This window comes from Schistocerca gregaria, chromosome 1 (assembly GCF_023897955.1).
Source record: "Schistocerca gregaria isolate iqSchGreg1 chromosome 1, iqSchGreg1.2, whole genome shotgun sequence".
NCBI lineage: Eukaryota > Metazoa > Arthropoda > Insecta > Orthoptera > Acrididae > Schistocerca > Schistocerca gregaria.
This window is the reverse complement of record NC_064920.1, coordinates 253206464-253230970: the sequence shown is the minus strand read 5'-3', so window position 1 is coordinate 253230970 and position 24507 is coordinate 253206464. Positions and strand designations below refer to the sequence as shown.

At 43.0% G+C, this 24507-nt stretch overlaps 1 protein-coding gene across 2 annotated transcripts in view; it reads right to left on the bottom strand.

The window, feature by feature from the left end:
• LOC126339265 (nitric oxide synthase, salivary gland) overlaps window positions 1–24507 on the bottom strand; it is a 1479392-nt gene that overhangs the window by 193122 nt on the left and 1261763 nt on the right. For both annotated transcript variants that reach the window (XM_050001617.1, XM_050001616.1), the window contains exons 6-7: window positions 22169–22308; window positions 16637–16811 (exon numbers count right to left, since the gene is read on the bottom strand). In XM_050001617.1, the coding sequence (XP_049857574.1) occupies window positions 16637–16811; window positions 22169–22308 (315 nt within the window). The remainder of the gene's footprint in view (window positions 1–16636; window positions 16812–22168; window positions 22309–24507) is intronic.

Genomic DNA, 24507 nt, shown 5'->3' with positions numbered 1-24507 from the left:
CCAAAGAACTCCAGTACTACATAATACCATTTTTAGAAGTTTTTGAAAAGTATGTTTCTGAAATATCTGTTTAAAGTATGACTCTCATAAATCTTGGCAGAGCAGGCGTGACGATTCAGCTAATGATATTGTGGTATGTTGGCCTACTGGGTTTCAGTATACCACCAGTTCGCTCCACTCCCCACAAACCCGTGTTTCTATCCTGTTCACAAGTGTTTAGTAAGCAAACTGTTTCGTGGACAAACTCTGTATGGGGTTTGTACAAGTATCATAACAAAATGGTACCGTGGGGATTTATTTGTTCATTGGTACTGTTAATGCAGCAAGGGCAGTCGCAGATTTTTCGAAGCTTCAAGTTTCCACTCTCGTAGAACCTAAGATTTTTTTGTGACACTTACCGATATTTTCACCTCCTACGTATGAAGAATGCCAAATTAGACAGTGGTTCGTGAGAATATAGCACCTCCAATCTGTTCACGTGTGGAAGAACGCGTCGACTTAGTGAGCACCTCACGGCGTCGCTAGTTACTTATTTGTGCGAGTTTATATTCAGACTGCCCTGTACTTGTCAATTATCTTTAGATGTTTAGCAATGGACAGGAGCTGTGTACAACCTATCCATCATTCATTCATATACTGATACGTTACACAAGGGTTTTCAGATTACAGAAGAAGTTAAAGGAAGAAGTGCAGAAGTGTTGGCGAGAAAACGCAAAGCAGGAGGTCCACGTGGCTACACTCGCACAAATTGTGCACAGCAAAAAACCTAAAGAAAAGAGGAGACGAGTAGTTCTGTCGGAATATTAAGACGAGAGCAAGAAGGCAGCTAGGCATTCAGACTTGTCCCACTGGAGCGTAAATGCTCGTAGCAATTTATTGGAGCTGAGTTACAAACCGACAGCACTGTACTCCCTGCAATCGTGGAGACGACGACGCCATCTGACAACCGCCGGTAGAGGAACTGGGATTTGGCGTCGAGATTAATCTGGGAGACTTGTGAATGGAGCCACGGAACAGTAGTTTCCCCGCACCGCGTTTTGATTCGGGCTTCTTTCGAAAGACTCTCAACCAAACCAAGACAATTCCGTGCTTATTTCATACCAATGATTATAAATTTCTTTATTCAGTACGTTCTAGCAAATATACTATGGCATCGTTACTAATACTTGCGTTCGAGTACCCTTGAATCACGATCTGTCAGTGTGATGTTGCGTCGTCCTTACTGTGCCCGAAAGTATTTGTCTGTTCTCACACATATTTGTGGTGCATACTGAAAAACTAGATGAGAACTGTCTCCTTTGCACATTGTATTTTCTTAAATGTGTCGTGTGGGTAACTGCGATGGGCGATCGTGTTTTGTTTTTCCCTGTTTAGGCGTCCTATGGATAGTAAGAAGAACTGTTTCTGATTTATCTCCAGGGTTTTAAATATTGTTTCATTAAATCAGAGTTGTCGCTTCAGGTCTCCTGTTGCTCCAGTTTTCTCTTCTGGTTTGCTAAAAAAAAAAAAAAGAAAATTGTTTCTAAAACCTTCTTTCTCCACCTCTCCCACACAATTTCTCATGTCTTTCGCGCATGTGCAAATGGGATGCCTTTTTTTATTCCGCTTGACAAGTTTGAAAATTCTGTTGCATTCATCAGAATGAGCTGTCCGTGAAGTACATGCCTTCTCTCCTTTTTCTCATCTGCTGATTTCTGTTGTTCATTTTTATTATACAGATCTCCAATGCTTCTCTTGCTTTATTTACCGTTTTGTTTCAGTTATCCCTACGTTTGCCTCAGGATCTTCCTCTCTCTCTCACTTTTCCATGACTTTTATTTCTCCTGTCAGCAAGTGCCAGTCTGGGCTGCGTGTGTGCAACCTGACTGGAGATGAGCCCAGGACATTGAAATTTCGCCAGCACCTATCAAGACCCTCACAAGAAAAATTTCTGTGATGAACATTTTGGTCAGCTATCATAATTAAACTGGATCGCACTTTCGTATTTGTTTGTTGCACAACTGTGCGACATAAGTGTGTACATACTCTCCCCTACTTCTCATTAACTCGCTCGTGATCTTACAAGAAAGAAAGAAATTTTCAGCAGCTCCTTTTATATACCAACTTAAGACATAAAGTAAGTGTATCAGTGCACGATAATTTTTAACAGCATATCATCTTCAGTTCATAATCTAGACCACCCCGTGTCACATATACAGGGTGTTACAAAAAGGTACGGCCAAACTTTCAGGAAACATTCCTCACACACAAATAAAGAAAAGATGTTATGTGGACATGTGTCCGGAAACGCTTAATTTCCATGTTAGAGCTCATTTTAGTTTCGTCAGTATGTACTGTACTTCCTCGATTCACCGCCAGTTGGCCCAATTGAAGGAAGGTAATGTTGACTTCGATGCTTGTGTTGACATGCGACTCATTTGCTCTACAGTACTAGCATCAAGCACATCAGTACATAGCATCACGAACGTGGTTTTGCAGTCAGTGCAATGTTTACAAATGCGGAGTTAGCAGATGCTCATTTGATGTTGGGATTAGCACGGGGCAATAGCCGTGGCGCGGCAGGTTTGTATCGAGACAGATTTCCAGAATGAAGGTGTCTCGACAGGAAGACGTTCGAAGCAATTGATCGGCGTCTTAGGAAGCAAGGAACATTCCAGCCTATGACTCGCGACTGGGGAAGACCTAGAACGACGAGGACACCTGCAATGGACGAGGCAATTCTTCGTGCAGTTGACGATAGCCCTAATGTCAGCGACAGAGAAGTTGCTGCTTTACAAGGTAACGTTGACCACGTCACTGTATGGAGAGTGCTACGGGAGAACCAGTTGTTCCCGTACCATGTACAGCGTGTGCAGCCACTATCAGCAGCTGATTGGCCTCCACGGGTACACTTCTGCGAGTGGTTCATCCAACAATGTGTCAATCCTCATTTTAGTGCATATGTTCTCTTTACGGATGAGGCTTCATTCCAAGGTGATCAAATTGTAAATTTTCACAACCAACATGTGTGGGCTGACGAGAATCCGCACGCAATTGTGCAATCACGTCATCAACACAGTTTTTCTGTGAACGTTTGGGCAGGCATTGTTGGTGATGTCTTGATTGGTCCCCATGTTATTCCACCTACGCTCAATGGAGCACGTTAACATGATTTCATACGGGATACTCTACCTGTGCTGCTAGAACATGTGCCTTTACAACTACGACACAACCTGTGGTTCATGCACGATGGAGCCCCTGCACATTTCAGTCGAAGTGTTCGTACGCTTCTCAACAACAGATTCGGTGACCGATTGATTGGTAGAGGCGGACCAATTCCATGGCCTCCACGCTCTCCTGACCTCAACCCTCTTGACTTTCATTTATGGGGGCATTTGAAAGCTCTTGTCTACGCAACAGCGGCACCAAATGTAGAGACACTTCGTGCTCGTATAGTGGACGGCTGTGATACAATACGCCATTCTCCAGGACTGCATCAGCGCATCAGGGATTCCAAGCGACGGAGGGTGGATGCATGTATCCTCGCTAACGGAGGACATTTTGAACATTTCCTGTAACAAAGTGTTTGAAGTCACGCTGGTACGTTCTGTTGCTGTGTGTTTCCATTCCATGATTAATGTGATTTGAAGAGAAGTAATGAAATGAGCTCTAACATGGACAGTAAGCGTTTCCGGACACATATCCACATAACATATTTTCTTTCTTTGTGTGTGAGGAATGTTTCCTCAAAGTTTGGCCGTACCTTTTTGTAACACCCTGTGTACAGCGTGCTCCTCCTAAGACTAGTCAAGCTTATTTTCTCTTATGTTTCTGCAGATATTTTACAATTTCGATTTTGCAGTGTGTATCAGGACTCAGCTCGAAAAATTACTGCTCATCATGTGTTTCGGCGATGCCCAGTGTCGGCGGTATGCGCCGGCTTGTTTCCTATAACAAGCAAAATGATTTGGTGTGTTTTTTGAAAAAAAAAAAAAAAACAGACGCCTCATTTTTATGATACTGCGACCATCTATACACAAGGTGAAAGTGAATTATCGATCTCAGCCGCATGGGGGAATTGAAATAATTCAATGGCCGGAACTCGGACCCGAGTTTTCCAAGTTACGCGAGCGGTCCTCTTGAGCGCCTTGTCTATCCTAGCGCAACTCCCATCTGATCCAGATTCTCAACTTGTTGCGCACACCTTCCGTAGCGCACTCCTCCAACATCCTCATTTCTCGCCGCATTTTGTCTGGATCCCCGAAAGAAGCCAGATTTTGGGTAGATTCATCTCGAAAATTTACCACCAATTCAGCTAATATGCGGCGATCAATGGGGATGGTGGACAGGGAGGGGGGGGGGGGGAGGGGGGGTGCACTACGAAAGTGAAGTGGGTTGGATGGGTGTCGTGCTCGGACAGCCTAGGCAGTCTGGCTTCGAGTCCCGATCTGGCACAAATTTTCGCTTGTCGCCATTGAATTATTTCATGCGGCTGAGTCGGTAATTAACTTTCAGCTTGTGAAAATGATCTTTAAAAGTGAGATTTTACGTGCGCATTCGATGGAGCGGTCCCCACGTAGCCCAATGCAATAGTTGTTTTATCGATGTATAAAACACGAAGAATAACTAGTACTTCAACAGCGACTGAGTAGCGCTGCTGCATGGCAATAGCTGCTGTGCTGGTGATACTTCGTGTTTTACTGCCTCTTTTAACACACATCAATAAAACGAATATCGCAGTAGACTAATTTTGGATCACTCAATCGAATGATCGCGTAAAATTCAACTTTTAAAAATAATTTTGTTTGTAACAGGAAACAATCGACTTTTTCCGTCGATACTACGCGTCGCTTGAAAGACGTCATCAGCAATAGCTCTCTGTGACGACTCCAGCGACAAAACGCAAAACTTAATTTGCAAATATCTGCCGAAATGAGCCTGACGACTCATATATTATAAATTTAGACCTAAGCCATCTTGATAGAGTGGAATCTAGACTATATATACTTTACATATTCAGCTAATAAATGAGGTAAAACTATTCCTCAGAATGAAAATGTCTCACTCTCGCCAAGACAAAACTTGTAAGATTGTGAACTGTATGTCCCAAAGTTTAATTTGATACTACTAAAACTTCCTCGAAATTCATATTATTTGACTGAGAGCTAATATGAACAGAAAAAAATTCCTCAACACTCAAAAAATTGTGATCTGTGATGGCAAACTTTCCATAATTACTTTAAAGTCAGTACCACCATTAGACTTCTCTTTTATTTGCAGTGTTATATTTACACGATCATGATTTCGGCTTCAAAGTGCCATTATCAAGTGTTCTAAGTGTTATGCAGTGCCTAAGATGGCATACTGTCGTAGTATCTTAGGCACTGTATAACACTTAGAACACTTGATAATGGCACTTTGAAACTGAAATCATGATCGTGTAAATGGAACACTGCATATGAAAAAAAAAACAGTCTAAAGGCGGTACTGACTTTAAAGAAATAAATTATGACTGTGGTCCCACATTATGGAAAAAAATATTTCCATAATTACATCACTTTAGTTACAGTGGACACGCTACTCCGAATCCATAGACGGTTGTAGACCAAAAATTACACGAACGCCAACACGAGGTTACTGGTAATATTGGAATATCAATTATTTTTTATTCCACCGCAATGAGAACTTTCATACCAACAACTCACAGACTAAAGATATGTTGGGAGAAGGAAGTGTGCCTGCTTTTCATCTGACGACTACAGTTACGACAGTGCTTTGTACATTTCAGAATAATTTAGTTTTACTTAGGTTTATGACGACGTGAAGTCCATGAATAAAAGGAAGCTAGCAAATCACTCACACACTTGTGATGTCACGTTCTCTTCTTCAAGTGCTACACTATTTTACACCGATATTAAAACACACTGGAAACTGATGTCGTAATTACCACTTATTCAAACATTATGAATCACCTCGAAGGGAACGATCTATTGATACTTAATCAGCATGGTTTCAGAAAACATCGTTCTTGTGCAACGCAGCTAGGTCTTTATTCGCACGAAGTAATGGCCGCTATCGACAGGAGATCTCAAGTTGATTCCGTATTCTAGATTTCCGGAAAGCGACTTCTAATCAAGCTGCGGGCCTATGGGGTATCGTCTCAGTTGTGTGACTGGATTCGTGATTTCGTGTCAGGAAGGTCACAGTTCGTAGTAATAGACGGCAAATCATCGAGTAAAACTGAACTGATATCAGGTGTTCCCCAGGGAAGCGTACTGGGACCTCTGCTGTTCCTGATCTATATTAATTACCTGGGTGACAATCTGAGCAGTTCTCTTAGGTTGTACGCAGATGATGCTGTAATTTACCGTCTAATAAGGTCATTCGAAAACCAGTATGAGTTGCAAAGCGATTTAGAAAAGATTGCAGTTGACGCTAAATAACGAAAAGTGTGAGGTGATCGACATGAGTTCCAAAAAAAAAATCCGTTGGAATTCGATTAGTCAATAAATAGTATAATTCTCAAGGGTGTCAATTCAATGAAGTACTTGGGTGTTAAAATTACGAACAACTTCAGTTGGAAAGACCACACAGATAATATTGTGGGGAAGGCGAGCCAAAGGTTGCGTTTCATTGGCAGGACACTTAGAAGATGCAACAAGTCGACTAAAGAGACAGCTTAAACTACACTCGTTCGTCCTCTGTTAGAATATTGCTGCGCGGTGTGGGATCCTTACCAGGTGGGATTGACAGAGGACATCGAAAGGGTGCAAAAAAGGGCAGCTCGTTTTGTATTATCACGTAATAGGGGAGAGAGTGTGGCAGATATGATACGCGAATTGGGATGGAAGCCATTACAGCAAAGACGTTTTTCGTCGCGGCGAGATCTGTTACGAAATTTCAGTCACCAACTTTCTCTTCCGAATCCGAAAATATATAGGTAGGAATGATCATCAAAATAAAATAAGAGAAATCAGAGCTCGAACAGAAAGGTTTAGGTGTTCGTTTTTCCCGGACGCTGTTAGGGAGTGAAATGGTAGAGACATAGTATGATTGTGGTTCGATGAACCCTCTGCCAAGCACTTAAATGTGAATTGCATAGTAGTCATGTAGATGAAGAAACAGTTCGACGTAATGTGGTGTACGGTATAAAAAGCAACCGTTCGCAGTTTTACTCGTGGTATAAAACATTATGGCTGTTTTCGTCATTGTGGTGCTTGCCGAGACAGTATATTTTACGCGCAAGGGGTAATTAAAAGATCCTACCTCTAACTTATCGCGATACTGAAAAAAGCTCCATAAAAATAGGCACGCGCTAAAGATTTTCCACCTCATTCATATTTCACGGCCTGTCATTCTTGAGCACGGCGTAAATTTTACTTTATCGTTGAGCCAGTGGTCGGAAGCGGTATTTTATCTTAGCAGAAGCGAGGGATCGGGAAGAAAGGGGCGTTTTACAGCGGGGAAGTGTCTGTGATACATGGCTGTGACGCGCTCCGCCACTAAATATCCGCTAACACTGTGTCAGCGATACATTAGATATATCTTCACTGATTGAACAGTAGTCCTTCAGGAAAGTACCCGCATCGTCTTTTGATAAACCTCTTAACATTTCCTGGGTGGTCGAAACAGGCCGAAGCAGACACATTGAAAGAGATATGCCGGAATCCCTTTAACAGATTCCTCAATGTGCTGTGAGCTGTCATAAAAAAAATACCGAAATGACAATGTCGGTGGAAAGGACCATATTATGTAGCATCCCAGGCCCTCAACTGTTTCAACTATCCTTCCAAATTATTGTACATTCCTTGAAACAAACGACGAATGCCAAGAGCGAATTACCTGACGGTGCCTTTGAAAAATATGGTGCATGACAGCCCGTGGTTGTATGAAGAAGACTGAAACGAAAAGTTACGTATTATTGAACAAGTTATAAGCCGACCTCCGGAGAAATGTGGGACCACGTTAGGCATTACTGGCCCTATTATATATCTTAGAAGATTGCAAGAAGAAAGGCAAAGCTGCGTTTACAGTATTTTAGATTTAGAGTAATATTACGGCAACGTTGATTGGACTACTGTCTTTGAAATTTCGAAGGTAGGAGGGATAAAATAAGGGGAAAGAAAGGTAATTGATAACTGGTAAACGAACCAGAAAACAGTTACAGGAACCGTTGAATAAGAAAGGGAACCAGCTGTAAACAAGGGAGCGAGACAGGTTTCTACCCTGTCCCCAACGTTATTTGGTGTGTACATTGAGCAAGCACTAGAGGAAACCAAGGAGAAATTTGGAAAAGGAATTAATGTTCAGGGAGAGGAAATATGAACTTTGCGGTTTGCACTTTACAGTGTAGTTCTGTCAGAGGATGCTGAGGAGCAGCTGAGCGTAACGGATAGTGCCTTAAAAGTATTATAAGTAGTAGTCTAATAAAATCAGGCGATACTGAAGGAATTACATTAGTCAATGAAACATTAAGAGCTGCAGATGACCTTCGCTATTTGGACAGAAAAATAACTGATGAAGTAGAGAGAACATAAAATGCAGACCGGCAGTAGCAACAAAAGAATTTCTGAAAAACAAGGAATTTGTTAACATCGAATATGAAGTATTAGGAAATCATTTCTTAAGGTATTTGTACGGAGTTTAGCCTTGTACAGAGGTACAACGGGACGTTAACCAGTTCAGACAACGAAAGGAAAGGAGGTTTTGAAATTTGGTTCTGGAAGAGAATTCAGAATGTTAGATGGATAAATCGAATAACTAAATAGGCGATACTGAACTGAATTCGTGATGACAGGTGTTCGTGGTGCAACTTTAGTAACAAAAACGGATCGGTTGGCATCAGTTTGGTAATGAAATCAAGTGTGGAGGATATAAACGTAGAGGGAAGCGTATATAGTAGGCTAAGCAGTTCAGTCGAACGTTGGCTGCAGTAGTTATTCGGACATGAAGAGACTCGACAGTATACACAACCACTGAGAGCAGTAGGAAACAAGTTTTCGGACTGAAGACCACAGCAACAACAAAAACAATGAAAATAATAAAGAAATTCGTCATTAAAAGTTCTTCACAAATTCCCATCACAATATTACAAAGTTTACATATACATGTACTAGTTCTACAAACAGGTTTCATTCAATTGCCAGTTAGAAAGAATGATAACTTCACGGTTCCTTAATTACTTCCTTCTATTTCAAACGATTATTTTCTCAGGCAAATATTTGCAAATGCTAACAGCAATACTAATTTAAAAAAATAACATTTTGAGAAATCTGACAAGATGTTTTGATCGTCGTATTACGCAGGGATTCGAACGATTATTCAAGTTGGTGTGTAGAATCTATGAGACTGATGACATACCATCAGACTTTTGGAATAACATCATCCACACAATTTCGAAGATAACAACGTCTAATAAGAGCTAGAAATATCGCACAATCAGCTTAACAGCTCATGCTGACAAGAATAATATACAGAAGACAGAAAAAGGAAATTGACGATCTGCTAGATCACGATTATTTGCCTTTAGAAAGGTTAAGGCACAAGAGAGGCAGTCCTGACCTTGCACTTGATAATGAAAGCAAGACTGAAAAAAAAAAATCAAGACACAAACATTGGATTTGTCGACGTGGAGAGGGCGCTCGACAATGTAAAATGGTAGAAGATGTTCGAAATTATGAGACAAATAGTAGTAAGCTATAGAGAAAATAGGGTAATACACAATGCTTGCAGGAACCAAGAGGTAATAATTGCACTGGAAGAAGTTCTCGAATTATGTAAGGGAGTAGGATTCGTTCTGAATAGGAAAGTAGGACAGGGAGTGAGTTACTGTAAACAGTTCAGTGATAGGGTTGTTCTCATCAGAGTCAACAACAAACAAATACCGACAACGATAGTTCAGATACACATGCCGACATCACAATCCGAAGATGAAGAGAGAGGGAAAGCGTATGAGGATATTCAAAGGGTAATACAGTACGTAAAGGGAGATGAAAGTTCAATAGTCACAGGAACTGGAACATGATTATAGGGGAAGGAGTAGAAGAAACGGTTACAGTAGAATACGGCCTTGGGACTGGGAATGAAAGAGGAGAAAGACTGAATTCTGCAATAAATTTCGTCTAGTAGTAGGGAATACTCTCTTCAAAAATCACAGGAGGAGGGGTTTATTTAAAAGAGGCCGGGAGATACGGGAAGATTTTCGTTAGATTACAGCATGGTCAGGCAGAGATTCTGCAGTCAGTTACTGGATTTTAAGGCACACCTAGGAGACTCAGATCACAATTTAGTAGAGATGAAGAGTGCGCTGAGGTTTAAGAGACTAGCCATGAAAAATCAATGTCCAAGGAAATGGAATACCGAAGTGCTAAGGAATGAGGAGATACGGTTGAAGTACGCTGAGGCTATAGATACTGCGATAAGGAATAGCTCAGTAGGCAGTTCAGTTGAAGAGGAACGGACGTATAAAAAAGGGCAGTCAAAGAAGTCGGCAAGGAAAACATAGGTACAAAGAAGGTAACTGTGAAGACACCATGGGTAACAGAAGAAATAACTTTAGCTGATCGATAAAAAACGGAAGTACAAAAACGTTCGGGGAAATTGAAGAATACGGAAATGCAAGACACTTAGGGATGCAATAAATATGAAGTGGAGAGAAGCTAAGTCGAAATGACTGCAGGAAAAATGTATGTCGAAAAAGAAATGATAGTCGGAAGGACTGACTCAGCATACAGGGAAGTCAAAAAGCCTTCGATGGAACTAAAAGCAAGGGCGGTAACTTTAATACTGCAAAGGGAATAGCACTGTAAAATGCAGAGGAGAGAGCGGATGTCGAAAGAATACACTGAAGGCTTCTATGAGGATAAGACTTGTCTGCTGACATGATAGGAGAAATAACAGGAGTAGACAGGGAAGAGACGGAGGATCCAGTATTAGAATCGGAATTTTAAAGAGTTCTAGGAGATTTGCGATCGAATAAGGCAGAAGGGATCGATAACGTTCCATTAAAATTTCTAAAATCATTGGGGAAGTGGCAACAAAATGACTAGTCACGTTAGTATGTAAAATGTATGAGTTTGGCGTCAAACCATATGACTTATGGAAAAGTATCCACACAATCCCTAAGACTGCAAGAGCTGACAAGTGCGAGAATTCTCGCACAATAAGTTTAACAGCTAATACACCCAAGAGAACGATAATAGAGAACGATAATACACAGAAGGAAGGAAAATAAAACTGATGATGTGTTAGATGACGATCAGTTTTGCTTTAGGAAAAGTAAAGGCACCAGAGAGCAATTCTACCGTTCCTCTTGATAATGGAAGCGATACTGAAGAAATATCAAGACACTTCCATAGAGTTGGTCGACCTGGATAAAGCTTCGATAATGTAAAGTGGTGCAAGATGTTCGAAATTCTGAGAAAAGTAGGGGTAACTGTACAAAAAACAAGAGGCAACAGTAAGAGTGGGGGACGAAGAACGAAGTGCTCGGATTAAAAAGGGTCTATGACATGGACGTAGTATTTCACCCCTACTGCACAATCTATGTATTAAAGAAGTAATGACAGAAATCAAAGTTCAAGAGTATAATTAAAATTAAAGGTTAAAGGATATCAGTGATAAGATTCGTTGATGATATTGCTATTGTCAGTGAAGGCGAAGAAGCGTTACTATATCTGCTAATATCTGAGTGCAGAATATGGACTAAGGGTAAAGCGAAGAAAAACGGAAGTATAAAGAAGTAACAGAAGTAATGAGAAAAGCGAAGAACTTAACATCAGGATTGGTTATCACGAAGAAGACGAAGTTAAGGAATTTTGCTACCTAGGCTACAAAATAACCCATGGCGGTCGGAGCTAGGAGGGCATCAAAAGCAGACTAGCACTGGCAAAAATGGCTTTCCTGGCCAAGAAAAGTCTGTAATTTGAAGAAGAAATTTCTGAGAATGTACATTTGCAGCACAGCATTGTATGGTAGTGAATCATGGACTGTGGGAAAACTGGAACAGCAGAGAATCGAAGCATTTGAGATGTGGTGCTACAAAAAGTAATTGAATATTTTGTGGATTGATAAGGCAAGGAATTAGGATGTTATCCGCGCAATTGGTGAAAAAAGAAACATACGAAAAATACTGACATGAAGACTCGACACGAAGCTAGAACAAGTGTTAAGACATTAGGAATAACTTCCACGGCACTAGAGGGAGCTGCAGAGGTTAAAAAATGTATAGGTAGACCGAGACTGGAATACATTCAGCAAATAGCACAGGAAGCTGGGTTCAAGAGATACACTGAGATGAAGAGGTTGGCACAGGAGAGGATTTTGTGGCGGGCTGCATCAGACCAATCAGAAGACTGATGACTACCATCAGTTATCTGTTATTTCGTATTTATTATTTCTTGAAGGGATCTTGAAATATCTTATGCCTGACTGTTCGTATTTCCAAAGCGACTGTGCTGCAGGTCACAAATGAGGAATATGTCCTGCTGACAGGAACATGTATTGTAAGAATAACTATCAATGTCAGAATACAGTCCTTCAAATTTGTCGTTTTAACAAAACGTAGCAACGTTATTCTCGGATGGAATATCTTACATCACAAGAAATCATAGACTGTGGTAGAGCAAAGTTCCTTACTGGCAAAGCTATTCGAACAGGTTCACATAACTAAAAGTTCTTTGGGTGGTAGTTTGTTCTTTGAATTGTTACGCCGCCATCATCGAGGAGAGTTCCAGTCCCCAATCGAGATGTACAGTTATGCTATGAAGCTTTTGTAAACGTGGGCTTCCGCGACCGTTGCCACAGTCAATAAAATTCGTCTGATTTTGAGGCCGCATTGTCAACTATAAAATTCCGACGTTTTGGCGACTATTGCAAGACGCCTTCCTCAGAGTGTATTGCAGTTAGCAATACACCATGAGAAAGGCGTCGTGCAACAGAAGCCGAAACGTCGGAATTTTATAGTTGACAGTATGGCCTCAAACCCAGACGAATTTTACTGACTATGAAGCTTCTGTCGATTGCTAAAAGCTACTCAAACTCATCTAATTTACATGCCAGCGACAATCATTAAGAATAGCCAGACGAATTTCGGATCACAGACGGTCAGGAGCAACCACACGAACAATCGTGCTCCGCTACCACTAAGGACAAAGCAAGGGAAGGAGCTACTATGGAAATGCTAACAGGATCTGACCTGGCCAAGGAATAACGATGGTGAGTAATAACCGTTTTGAGTCAATTTTGGGATGTTTTCAGATCACGAGAAGAGACTGATCAAGAAGCCAATTATACACTGAAGAGCCAAAGAAATTGGTACACCTGCCTAATATTATGTATGGACCCTGAAAGTGCTGCAACACGACATGACATGCTCTCGACTAATGTCTGAAGTAGTGCTGGAGTGAACTTACACCATGAACCCCAAAGGGCCGTCGATAAACGTGCAGGAGTACGAGAGGGTGGAGATCTCTACTGAACAGCACGTTGCAAGGCATCCCAAATATGCTTAACAATGTTCATTTTTGGGGAGTTTGGTGGCCAGCGGAAGTGTCTTCACTCAGAAGAGTGTTCCTGGAGCCACCTTGTAGTAATTTTGGAGGTGTGGGGTGTCACATTGTCCTGCTGGAATTTGCCCAAGACCGTCGGGATGCCAAATGGACACGAATGGATGCAGGTGATCAGGCAATATGCTTACGTACGTGTCACCTGTCAGAGTCGTATTTAGACGTGTGAGGGGTCCCATATCCCTCCACCAGCTTGAACAGTACCCTGCTGGCATGCAGGGACTATGGATTCATGATGTGGTCTCCATTCCCGTGCACGTCCATCTGCTAGATACAATTTGAAACAGTCCAATGTCGGTGTTGACAGGTCCAGGCGAAGCATTAAGCTTTGTGTCGTGCAGTCATCAAGGCTACACGAGTGGGACTTCGGCTCCGAAAGCCCATATCGATGATGTTTCGGTGAATGGTTCGCATGCGGACACTTGTTGATGCCCCAGCATTGATATCTGCAGCAATGTGCTGAAGAATTTGCACTTCTGTCACGTTGAACGATTCTCGTAAGTCGTCGTTGGTCCCGTTCTTGCAGTATCTTTTTCGGCCGCTGCGATGTCGGAGATTTTATATCTTGCCGGATTCCTGAATTCACGGTATACTCGTGAAATGATCGTACGGGAAAATCCTCACTTCATCGCTACCTCGGAGATGCTGTGTCCCATCACTAGTGAGCCGCACGTTCAGTGTAGCAGCGGTAACCAATCTAACAACTACGCCAGTTTCTTTGGCGCTTCAGCGTAAAACACTCTATAGACACGGGGGATCATCCACCAATTATCAGGCGCTTATATAGAATGTTACCGTGAACGATAGATAATCCAGAGGGAAGTGGAGAAGATTCTGCAAGAGTCCTTGATCCTTGTGAATAAGAAGTCGTTCATGGCGTTTCTGAGTCTACTACTGACGAGTGAACATAATCATGAAGAAGGATGTCCATCCACTGCTGCACATTCATATTGATGACATCCTGGACTGCTTGAAAGGAGCAAAGTATTCCTGAAAAACTCTTATGTAAATGCAGACGAACTACTGTCAAATCGTGGCAGACAAGGCTGACAGGCAAAAGACTACCTTCATAACTCCTGATGGTCTCTATGAATTCAGAGTTATGTTGTTTGGACTATGAAACGCTTCAGCCACCTTCGAACATAGTTTGGACAACCTGCTTCGACACGGTAGATGAACGACGTGGCTTTGCCATCTAGATGATGCTGTTTTTTGAAGACATTTGAAGAGCATCTGTGCCACATGACAACCGTATTGAAGTGTTCAGACCGCAGGTCTTCACCTGAATCCAAAAACGTGCTCTTAATCACCCAAGAAAAATCTTGTGGCATGGAGTCTGTCCCGATTAAAGAATAAAAAATAAGAACAGTCACAGAATTTTCGATAAACCGACACATTCATTCACGATGTGTGAAAGTTTCTCGGAATATGCTCAAATCACGGGGAATTCAGAAAGTATTTCTGTACCAAGGCACGTCCCTTACAAGAAATACTGGACGAAGACCCCAAATTTTCCTGGAATGGAAGCGCTAACATCTTCTCCAGTCTTAGCACTGTATGACAAGAATGCGGAGACCGGACTTCACACCGACGCTGGCGGCTTTGGGGTAGGGCAACTCTTATACAAAGTCAGGAAGGCGTATGCTACAGAGGACTCTCCATATCTGAGAAAAACACAAATGAGAAGGCGTCCCTTACAGTTGTTTAGGCTATCAGTAAATTCCACCATATTTATTTGGCAATCCAGTCTGACGAATCACATGGAGACATGCTGGATGACTAGCCTCAAAGATCCGTCAGGTTGACTGACGAGGTGGGCACTGAGACTGCAGTACGACGTCACGGACACAGAAACAAGGACGCTGACCGCCTTTCAAGGACAATTCTCAGTCATCATTGTACTAAGTGACATTGATGCTAAACAGACGAAAGATCCAGCATTGATAAAACCATAGAAGTCTTGAAGATCGAGGAACTGTCCAAAGGAGGATTCCAATTAAGCCGGCCGGTGTGGCCGAGTGGTTCCAGCCACGTCTCGATCCCTGAGTCAACAGATGGGGACGTCTGCAAGACAACAACCATCTGCACGAACAATTCGACGACGTTTGCAGCAGCATGGACTATCAGCTCGGAGACCATGGGTGCGGTAACCCTTGACGCTGCATCACAGACAGGAGCGCCTGCGATGGTGTACTCAACGACGAACCTGGGTGCACAAATGGGAAAATGTCATTTTTTCGGATGAATACAGGTTCTGTTTAGTGCATCATGATGGTCGCATCCGTGTTTGGCGACATCGCGGTGAACGCACATTGGAAGCGTGTATTCGTCTTCGTCATAATGGCGTATCACCCGGCGTGATGGTATGGGGTGCCATTGGTTACACATCTCGGTCACCTCTTGTTCGCAATGACGGCACTTTGAACAGTGGACGTTACATTTCAGATGTGTTACGAACCGTGGCTCTACCCTTCATTCGATCCTTGCGAAACCCTACATTTCAGCAGGATAATGCACGACCGCATGTTGCAGGTCCTACACGGGCCTTTCTGGATGGAGAAAACGTTCGACTGTTACTCTGGCCAGCAAATTCTCCAGGTCTCTCACCAACTGAAAACGTCTGGCCAGTGTTGGCGGAGCAACTGGCTCGTCACAATACGCCAGTCATTACTCTTGATGAACTGTGGTATCGTGTTGAAGCTGCATGGGCAGCTGTACCTGTACACGCCATCCAAGCTCTGTTTGACTCAATGCCAAGGCGTATCAAGGCCGTTATTACGGCCAGAGATGATTGTTCTTGGTATTGATTTCTCAGGATCTATGCACCCAAATTGCGTGAAAATGTAATAACATGTCAGTTTTAGTGTAATATATTTGTCCAATGAATACCCGTTTATCATCTGCATTTCTTCTTGGTGCAGCAATTTTAATGGCCAGTAGTGTAGTTGCCTTGTGTGTCCAGATGTGGTGCCAACTTCCTTCAGCCACCTACTAGCTGATCATTGTAGTGGTCTGACTTACAGTTAACCGCTGACAACCATTGAACAACGGCAGTAAGTGTAAGTACGAGAAGAGCGGCTGTTGGCACTCACCTCCAGCATGTTGTAGCGGTGCGTGTCACACAGGTTGCGACAGCCGATCTCGCTGCTCATGTACCAGCCGTTGAAGGGCGCGCCCGTGAACTCGAGGCCGCCGCAGTCGAACAGCATGTTGGAGACTGCGGGCAGCGCGTACCACTCCAGGCCCAGCTTCTCGAACCACTCGTACCTGCGGCACAAACGGTGAGTGAGATAGTGGAGAATGGTTCAAATGGCTCTGAGCACTATGGAACTTAACTTCTGAGGTCATCAGTCCCCTAGAGCTTAGAACTACCTAAACCTAACTAATCTAAGGACATCACACATATCCATGCCCGAGGCAGGATTCGAACCTGCGACTGTAGCGCCTAGAACCGCTCGGCCATTTCGGGCGGCGACACTGGAGAACACGGGTGTGAGCACAGCTTCTTGCCAAAGATAAAGGTTTGTGATACTGTTGGGCCTCTATTTTCCCGTGCAGTCGATGGTGATTCCTGTCACAAAGACATTGATGCTACTGGCACATGACCCTGACGCGGCAAATTTTTCCGAAATTAAAATATTAACGGTACGCACTTGACTTGGCGATAGAGGTTCTGTCAGTGACAATCTTTGTACCAACCTCTTCAGTTCAGAGTAGCATTTGCACACTACTTCCTCGCTTATCTGTTGGATGTATTCCAGTCTCTGCCTTCCTCTACTGTGTTTATCCTCTACAGCACTCTCTAGTACCACAGAAGTTACTCTCTGATGTCTTAACACATGTCTCATCAGTGTGTCCCTCCTTCTTGTCAGTGCTTTCTACATATTTCTTTCCACGCCGATTGCATCGGGAACCTCCTCATTTTTTATCAGTCCTCTTAATTTTCAAAATAATTCTGTAGCGCAAACACTTTGATTCACTCACTCTTAGGTAACGCTGTGTTCGAAACGTACGTTCCCAGAAATTTTTTTTCTTCAGATTAAGGTCATATTTGGTACTAGCAGATTTGTTTTGACCAGGAATGCCTTCTTTGCCAGTTTGAATCTACCGGGTGATCAAAAAGTCAGTATAAATTTGAAAACTGACTAAATCACGGAATAATGTAAATAAAGAGGTACAAATTGACACACATGCTTGGAATGACATGGGGTTTTATTAGAACCAAAAAAATACAAACGCTCAAAAAATGTCCGACAGATAGCGCTTCATCTGAGCAGAATAGCAATAATTAGCATAACAAAGTAATACGAAGCAAAGATGATGTTCTTTATAGGAAATGCTCAATATGTCCACCATCATTCCTCAACAATAGCTGTAGTCGAGAATTATGTTGTGAACAGCACTGTAAAGCATGTCCGGAGTTATGGTGAGGCATTGGCGTCGGATTTTGTCTTTCAGCATCCCTAGAGATGTCGGTCGATCATGATATACTTGCGACTTCAGGTAACCCCAAAGCCAATAATCGCACGGAATGAGGTCTGGGGACCTGGAAGGCCAAGCATGACGAAAGTGGCGGCTGAACACACGATCATCACCAAACGACGCGATCTTTCACGCGTATAGCAAAGGGTGTTTTTTTCTTTTGTTCTAATAAAACCCCATGTCATTCCAAGCATGAGTGTCTTACCTTTCTATCTACATTATTCCGTCGTTTATTAAGTTTTCAAATTTATACTGACTTTTTGATCACCCGGTACTTAAATTCTTGTTTCGTTTGTCTTGCGGTATTTTGCTTCCAAGGTAGCGGAATTGCTTAACTTCTTCTACTTCGCGGTACCAGTTTTGATATTACGTTTATTGCCAAATTCTTTTCTGTTAATTCTCGTTACTTTCGTCTCTCTTATGGTTATTTTCAGTCCATAATCCGTATACATTAAACAGTTCATTCGACTCAACAAGTTCCTTCACAATTGTTCACTTTCACTCAGGATAATTTTATCAGTGAATCCTATCAGCGAATCCTATCCTTCAGCCTGAATTTTAATCCCACTATGGAATATTTCTTTTATTTCCTCCATTGCTTGTCCAAAGTATAGCTTGTACTGTAGGGGCCGAAGACTACATCCCTGTCTTACACTCTATTTTAATCTGAGCTCTTAGTTCTTAGTCTTCCATTCTTATTGTCCCTTCTTAGTTCTTGTAGATATTGTATATTACCGGTCTTTCTGTGTAGATTACAAATATTTGTTCCAGAATTTCTAACATATTGGATCATTTTACATGGTCGAACTCTTTTTCCAGGTCGAAGACTCCTTATAAACTCGTCTTGATTTTTCTAAGTCTTGCTTCGCTGTCAAGCTTTACGTCAGAACAGCCTCTCTGTTGCCCTTATCTTCCCGAAAGCCAAAGTGATCGTCGTCTAACACATCCTTTCTTTACAATTCTTCTTTGTATTATTCTCCTCAGCAACATAAATGAATGAGTCGTAGACTGATAGTTCTCAGTCTTGTTTTCGCTCGGTAAATTCGGGATTCTGTGGATGATATTTTCCTGAAAGTCTAACAGTATGCCTCCAGTTCATAGATTCCACACACCAACTTGTATAGTCGCTTCGTTGCTACATCCCTCAATGGTTTTAGAAATTCCGAAAGAACATTATCAATTCCTTCTGCCTCATTTAATCGCAAGTCTTCCAAGCTCCAGTAAAATCTGACTCTGATACTGGATAAGCTATGTCTTCCATATAGTCTCCGATTTCTTCCTCAGTCACGTAGACAGACAATTCCTGCCCTCGTAGAGTCTTTCAATGTACTCTTTGCAACTATCAGCGCTCTCTCCTGTGCTTAACAGTAGAATTTGCATTGAGCTATTTATGTTGACATCCTTCCTTTTAATTTCATAGAAGGTTGTGCTTTTCTGTATGGTGAATCAGTCCCCTATACGATGATTTCTTTTCCGATTTCTAACAAGGATCTACCTGCGATCAAATGGGCTAATACACCGCTTACTGTCTATCTTGCACTCGAGTGCTAATACAAAATGTAAAGACGGATTTGAAGGTCAGCTCGGAAGTATCCTAAGACATAAGACAGTGAAGTGCATGGAAGAGGGTAATTAGCATGGTACGACATGTTACAGTTTGTTCCTTTTATATTCATTGAAGGAGTAAGGGGAAGAAATTGCTTAAATGCCTCTGCGTAATACAATTAGTGTGATCTTGTATTTTTGGCCTCTACGGAAGTGACGTATAAGGATCTGCAATAAATTCTTATATTCCTCAGTTAATACTGGTTCTTGAAACTTTGTGAATAGACTTTCGCTAGATAGCTGGAGGTCCGTCTTCAAAAGTCTGCCAAACGAGGTTCCTGAGTGTCTACAAATCTGCGTCGATTCTTTCTGTTATTCTTTGTATTGGTCTTGTTTAGTGTGGCACCACAAGCATGAGCAATGCTTCAGATTGGGTGCCACGAGTATCTTGTAAGCGATCTTCTTCGTATCCTCAGAATGTTTTGCGTTGGCAGGTTTGGATAAAACGTTCTCTGTTTTCAACCCGAGTAAGTTGAGCGGAAGACCTCAAACCTTCGACAGCTGTTGCCAGGATCGTCCTCCCGTTGAAAGCTTGAGAATTATATCTCAACTGAGGCGACATGGAAATGGAGCACATTTTATCTGGTCACCTTTGTACACTGATTGCATTTTGCGAGGTTGCTACCAGTCAACTGAAGTTGCCGTCTGATCATGTGCGATCTTTCCCTATAGAATGTCACACCCAGGTATTTGCACGAATTACTACAGCTATAAGATACTGCATTTTTTTCAGTTTGTAGAAGTACAAAGTTTTACATTCCTTGATCTTTGACCCTCGCAATACCAAGTTTGGGTGATGGGGATGGCGGGTGGGAGGGTGGGGGGAGATACTTATGCCTACCTCTTGAAAATACTGTACTCCAGTCAGTTACTTTATATTTCAAAACTTTGAAATTTTCTTATTAGTTTCAATAAATTCTTCTGGCAAATTCCACAAATGTTTTAAATTTTTCAGTTAAATTTAACCTATACATTTAAATATAAGCAGTTAGTGTTACTTTCCACAACGAATATAACTTCAGCACTCTCAGGTTGAGGAGCTTACTTGTATATCAGTATCTCATTAAATAGTATGTTGTGAGTAAAAGTCAACACCAATTAACGAAATTTGCGTTGTTTACATTTTTTGTGAATGTCATAAGGTACCTCAAGCCTGGTAGTACTCGTTGCTGAAATTGCAGTGCTATTTCTAAGAGGTGCTAAAAAAACTTCTGGTTCAGGGCCCTATTTATACATCAGTATCTCGTTAAAAATATGTTGTTAATATAAATTGGTAACAATTAATGAATCTTATAAAACTTTTTTAGAGTGGATGTAAAGTACACTCTCCTCCTCTTGGTAAGGCGCGTTATGGGAAATGCGTAGGTGTTGCTAGAATGAAAGTTGATTGTCGTCACTGCACCATTGAAATCCTATCCAGATCTGGCTCAATATTTATGCAGCTTTCTTCCGGTAGTGTTTTATTATAAATACTCGTAAATGTCTGTTACGATTAATAATCTGTGCCATGTCATTAACATACATCAGAAGAGGCAGAGTCTCAAGACACTTCCTAAGACCACGTCTTAAATTACAAGTATGAGACACTTTCCGAAAGTAAGCTGCGTCATTTTTCTGAAAGGGAAGATGGTACACTAGGTGAAACAAAGAAATGTCATTTGAATCCACACCCATTGCTGGTTCAACGAGGCGTCAGCAGAGGAGGAATGACGTATGTGTAGAGCGCCGAAGAAGAGAGAGTAGCAGCAGATCACCATTCCCACGGTTGTTCAAGTACATATCACTCCGACAGACGGACAGGTATTAACAACGTGGTCGCGGATGGAGGCGCGTGCTATTATCCGGTATGAGTGGGCACATAGGACTAGTGTGTCCGTGATTCGTGAACGCCTACAGACCGTGCTTAGTGAAGAAATCATGTCTCGTCGAGTGGATGGGAGAGACTGTATCACACGGAATGCAGCCTCCATATTGCCCCATTGGACTTCCATTGAAAACGGCACTTTCGTGACGTCACTTCCAAACTAGTGCTGAGGTAGAGCCGGCAGTGCGACAGATCCTTGAATCGCAGGGCAGAGAGTTTTACCAGAGTAGTTTCTTCAAACTAATTGCACACTACGACAAATGTCTCAATGCCAGCGGTAACGACGTCGAAAACTAGTGCGAGATGTATGACTCAAAGAGCGATGGTGTGTTTGTTTTTTTGCAATAAAGTTTCCGTGTGAAAAACAATGACGAAATTTACTTTCGGGACCTCCCCCGAACATTTGTTGGCGACTTTACATCCTAGATAGCATGCTGCATTGCCCTAGGAGGTAAAACTTCATCTAATGATAAATTTCATTTGATGCCCCATATGCCCGTAATTTCGTTAGCGAATGTGTATGTATGGTACAGAGCCAAATGCTTTTCTGAAGTCAACGAATACGGCATCGGCCTGACTGCCTTGATCCGTGGCTTTCAGGGTGCTATCTGACGAAAGCACAACTTCGGTTCCACATGACGGATCTTTTAATAAAGAAACACGTAATACTTACGTGGGGTGGCTGAGCGGGATGCGCATCACCAGCTCTGGCGGGATGTCGAAGCAGTCTGGGTCGTGTCCGTTGGCCGACAGCACCAGCGGCAGGATGTCGAACTTCGTGCGCGCGCTCTTCCAGCCCAGCTTCAGGCACAGCTGTGGGCAAAAGATAAGTCGGTTATTAACGGCAAGAGCAAGTAGTGCTGAACAATCTCTTCCACCAATGGGGCAAACTCACGATACATCGTGGACATATCGTGTCATATGTCCGAGAGATACGGGACAGTCGTTAACACACTGGCCTCACATTCGGGAGGTCTGGGCTACCGTTCCACGTCCAGCAATCCAGATTTGGATAAAATTAATATACGAGGGCGCACTGAAAAATAATGTCTCCAATTTTTTCTGTAAAAACTGTTAAATAAAACTAAGTTTATTAACATTGGAAGGCATACAAACTTTAGAAAATCCTTTGCAAAATGATATGTATGTAAGATACTGCTCTATGGAAGTGAAAGTAGGTCTGGTAAATTGGAAAAAAAACAACTTGACGCTACTGAAATCTGGATATGGTGGAAAAATGACAAGAATGAGCTGGACAGAAAGGGATACCAAAGAGAGAATATAACTGAAGGAAACGGAGAAACGAAGAGAGAAGATAATTAAAGAAAGGAGATCAACGAAGAGTGAGATAATTTTAGGAAATGATAACCAGGAAAGTAAAATTTGTTATATATGTTATCAGGCACAACACCTTCATCATTGATATTCTTAAAGGTAAAGTGCTGGGATAGAAAGAAAGAGTATGACCTAAGGTGAAGGCCATGGAAGAGCCGGCTGGAGTGGCCGAGCGGTGCTAGGCGCTACTGTCTGGAAGCGTTACATGGAACAGCCAGTGACAGAAGTTTGGTTGGTTGGTTGGTTGATTTGGGAGGAAGGTACCAAACAGCAAGGTCATCTGTCCCATCGGATTCGGCAAGGATGGGGAAAGAAGTCAGCCGTGCCTTTTCAAAGCAACCATCCCTTTATTTGGCTGGAGCGATTTTTGCGGACGCGGGTTCGAACCATCCCCAACCCCCGAATGCGAGATTTTCAGTGTGATAACCACTGCAACACCTCGCTCGGTACGACAGATGAGAGTGGTTGCATCTTCAAGGCATCAGCCTTTAATATACACTCCTGGAAATTGAAATAAGAACACCGTGAATTCATTGTCCCAGGAAGGGGAAACTTTGACACATTCCTGGGATCAGATACATCACATGATCACACTGACAGAATCACAAGCACATAGACACAGGCAACAGAGCATGCACAATGTCGGCACTAGTACAGTGTATATCCACCTTTCGCAGAAATGCAGGCTGCTATTCTCCCATGGAGACGATCGTAGAGATGCTGGATGTAGTCCTGTGAAACGGCTTGCCATGCCATTTCCACCTGGCGCCTCAGTTGGACCAGCGTTCGTGCTGGACGTGCAGACCGCGTGAGACGACGCTTCATCCAGTCCCAAACATGCTCAATGGGGGACAGATCCGGAGATCTTGCTGGCCAGGGTAGTTGACTTACACCTTCAAGAGCACGTTGGGTGGCACGGGATACATGCGGGCGTGCATTGTCCTGTTGGAACAGCAAGTTCCCTTGCCGGTCTAGGAATGGTAGAACGATGGGTTCGATGACGGTTTGGATGTACCGTGCACTATTCAGTGTCCCCTCGACAATCACCAGAGGTGTAAGGCCAGTGTAGGAGATCGCTCCCAACACCATGATGCCGGGTGTTGGCCCTGTGTGCCTCGGTCGTATGCAGTCCTGATTGTGGCGCTCACCTGCACGGCGCCAAACGCGCATACGACCATCATTGACACCAAGGCAGAAGTGACTCTCATCGCTGAAGACGACACGTCTCCATTCGTCCCTCCATTCACGCCTGTCGCGACACTACTGGAGGCGGGCTGCACGATGTTGGGGCGTGAGCGGAAGACGGCCTAATGGTGTGCGGGACCGTAGCCCAGCTTCATGGAGACGGTTGCGAATGGTCCTCGCCGATACCCCAGGAGCAACAGTGTCCCTAATTTGCTGGGAAGTGGCGGTGCGGTCCCCTACGACACTGCGTAGGATCCTACGGTCTTGGCGTGCATCCGTGCGTCGCTGCGGTCCGGTCCCAGGTCGACGGGCACGTGGACCTTCCGCCAACCACTGGCGACAACATCGATGTACTGTGGAGACCTCACGCCCCACGTGTTGAGCAGTTCGGCGGTACGTCCACCCGGCCTCCCGCATGCCCACTATACGCCCTCACTCAAAGTCCGTCAACTGCACACACGGTTCACGTCCACGCTGTCGCGGCATGCTACC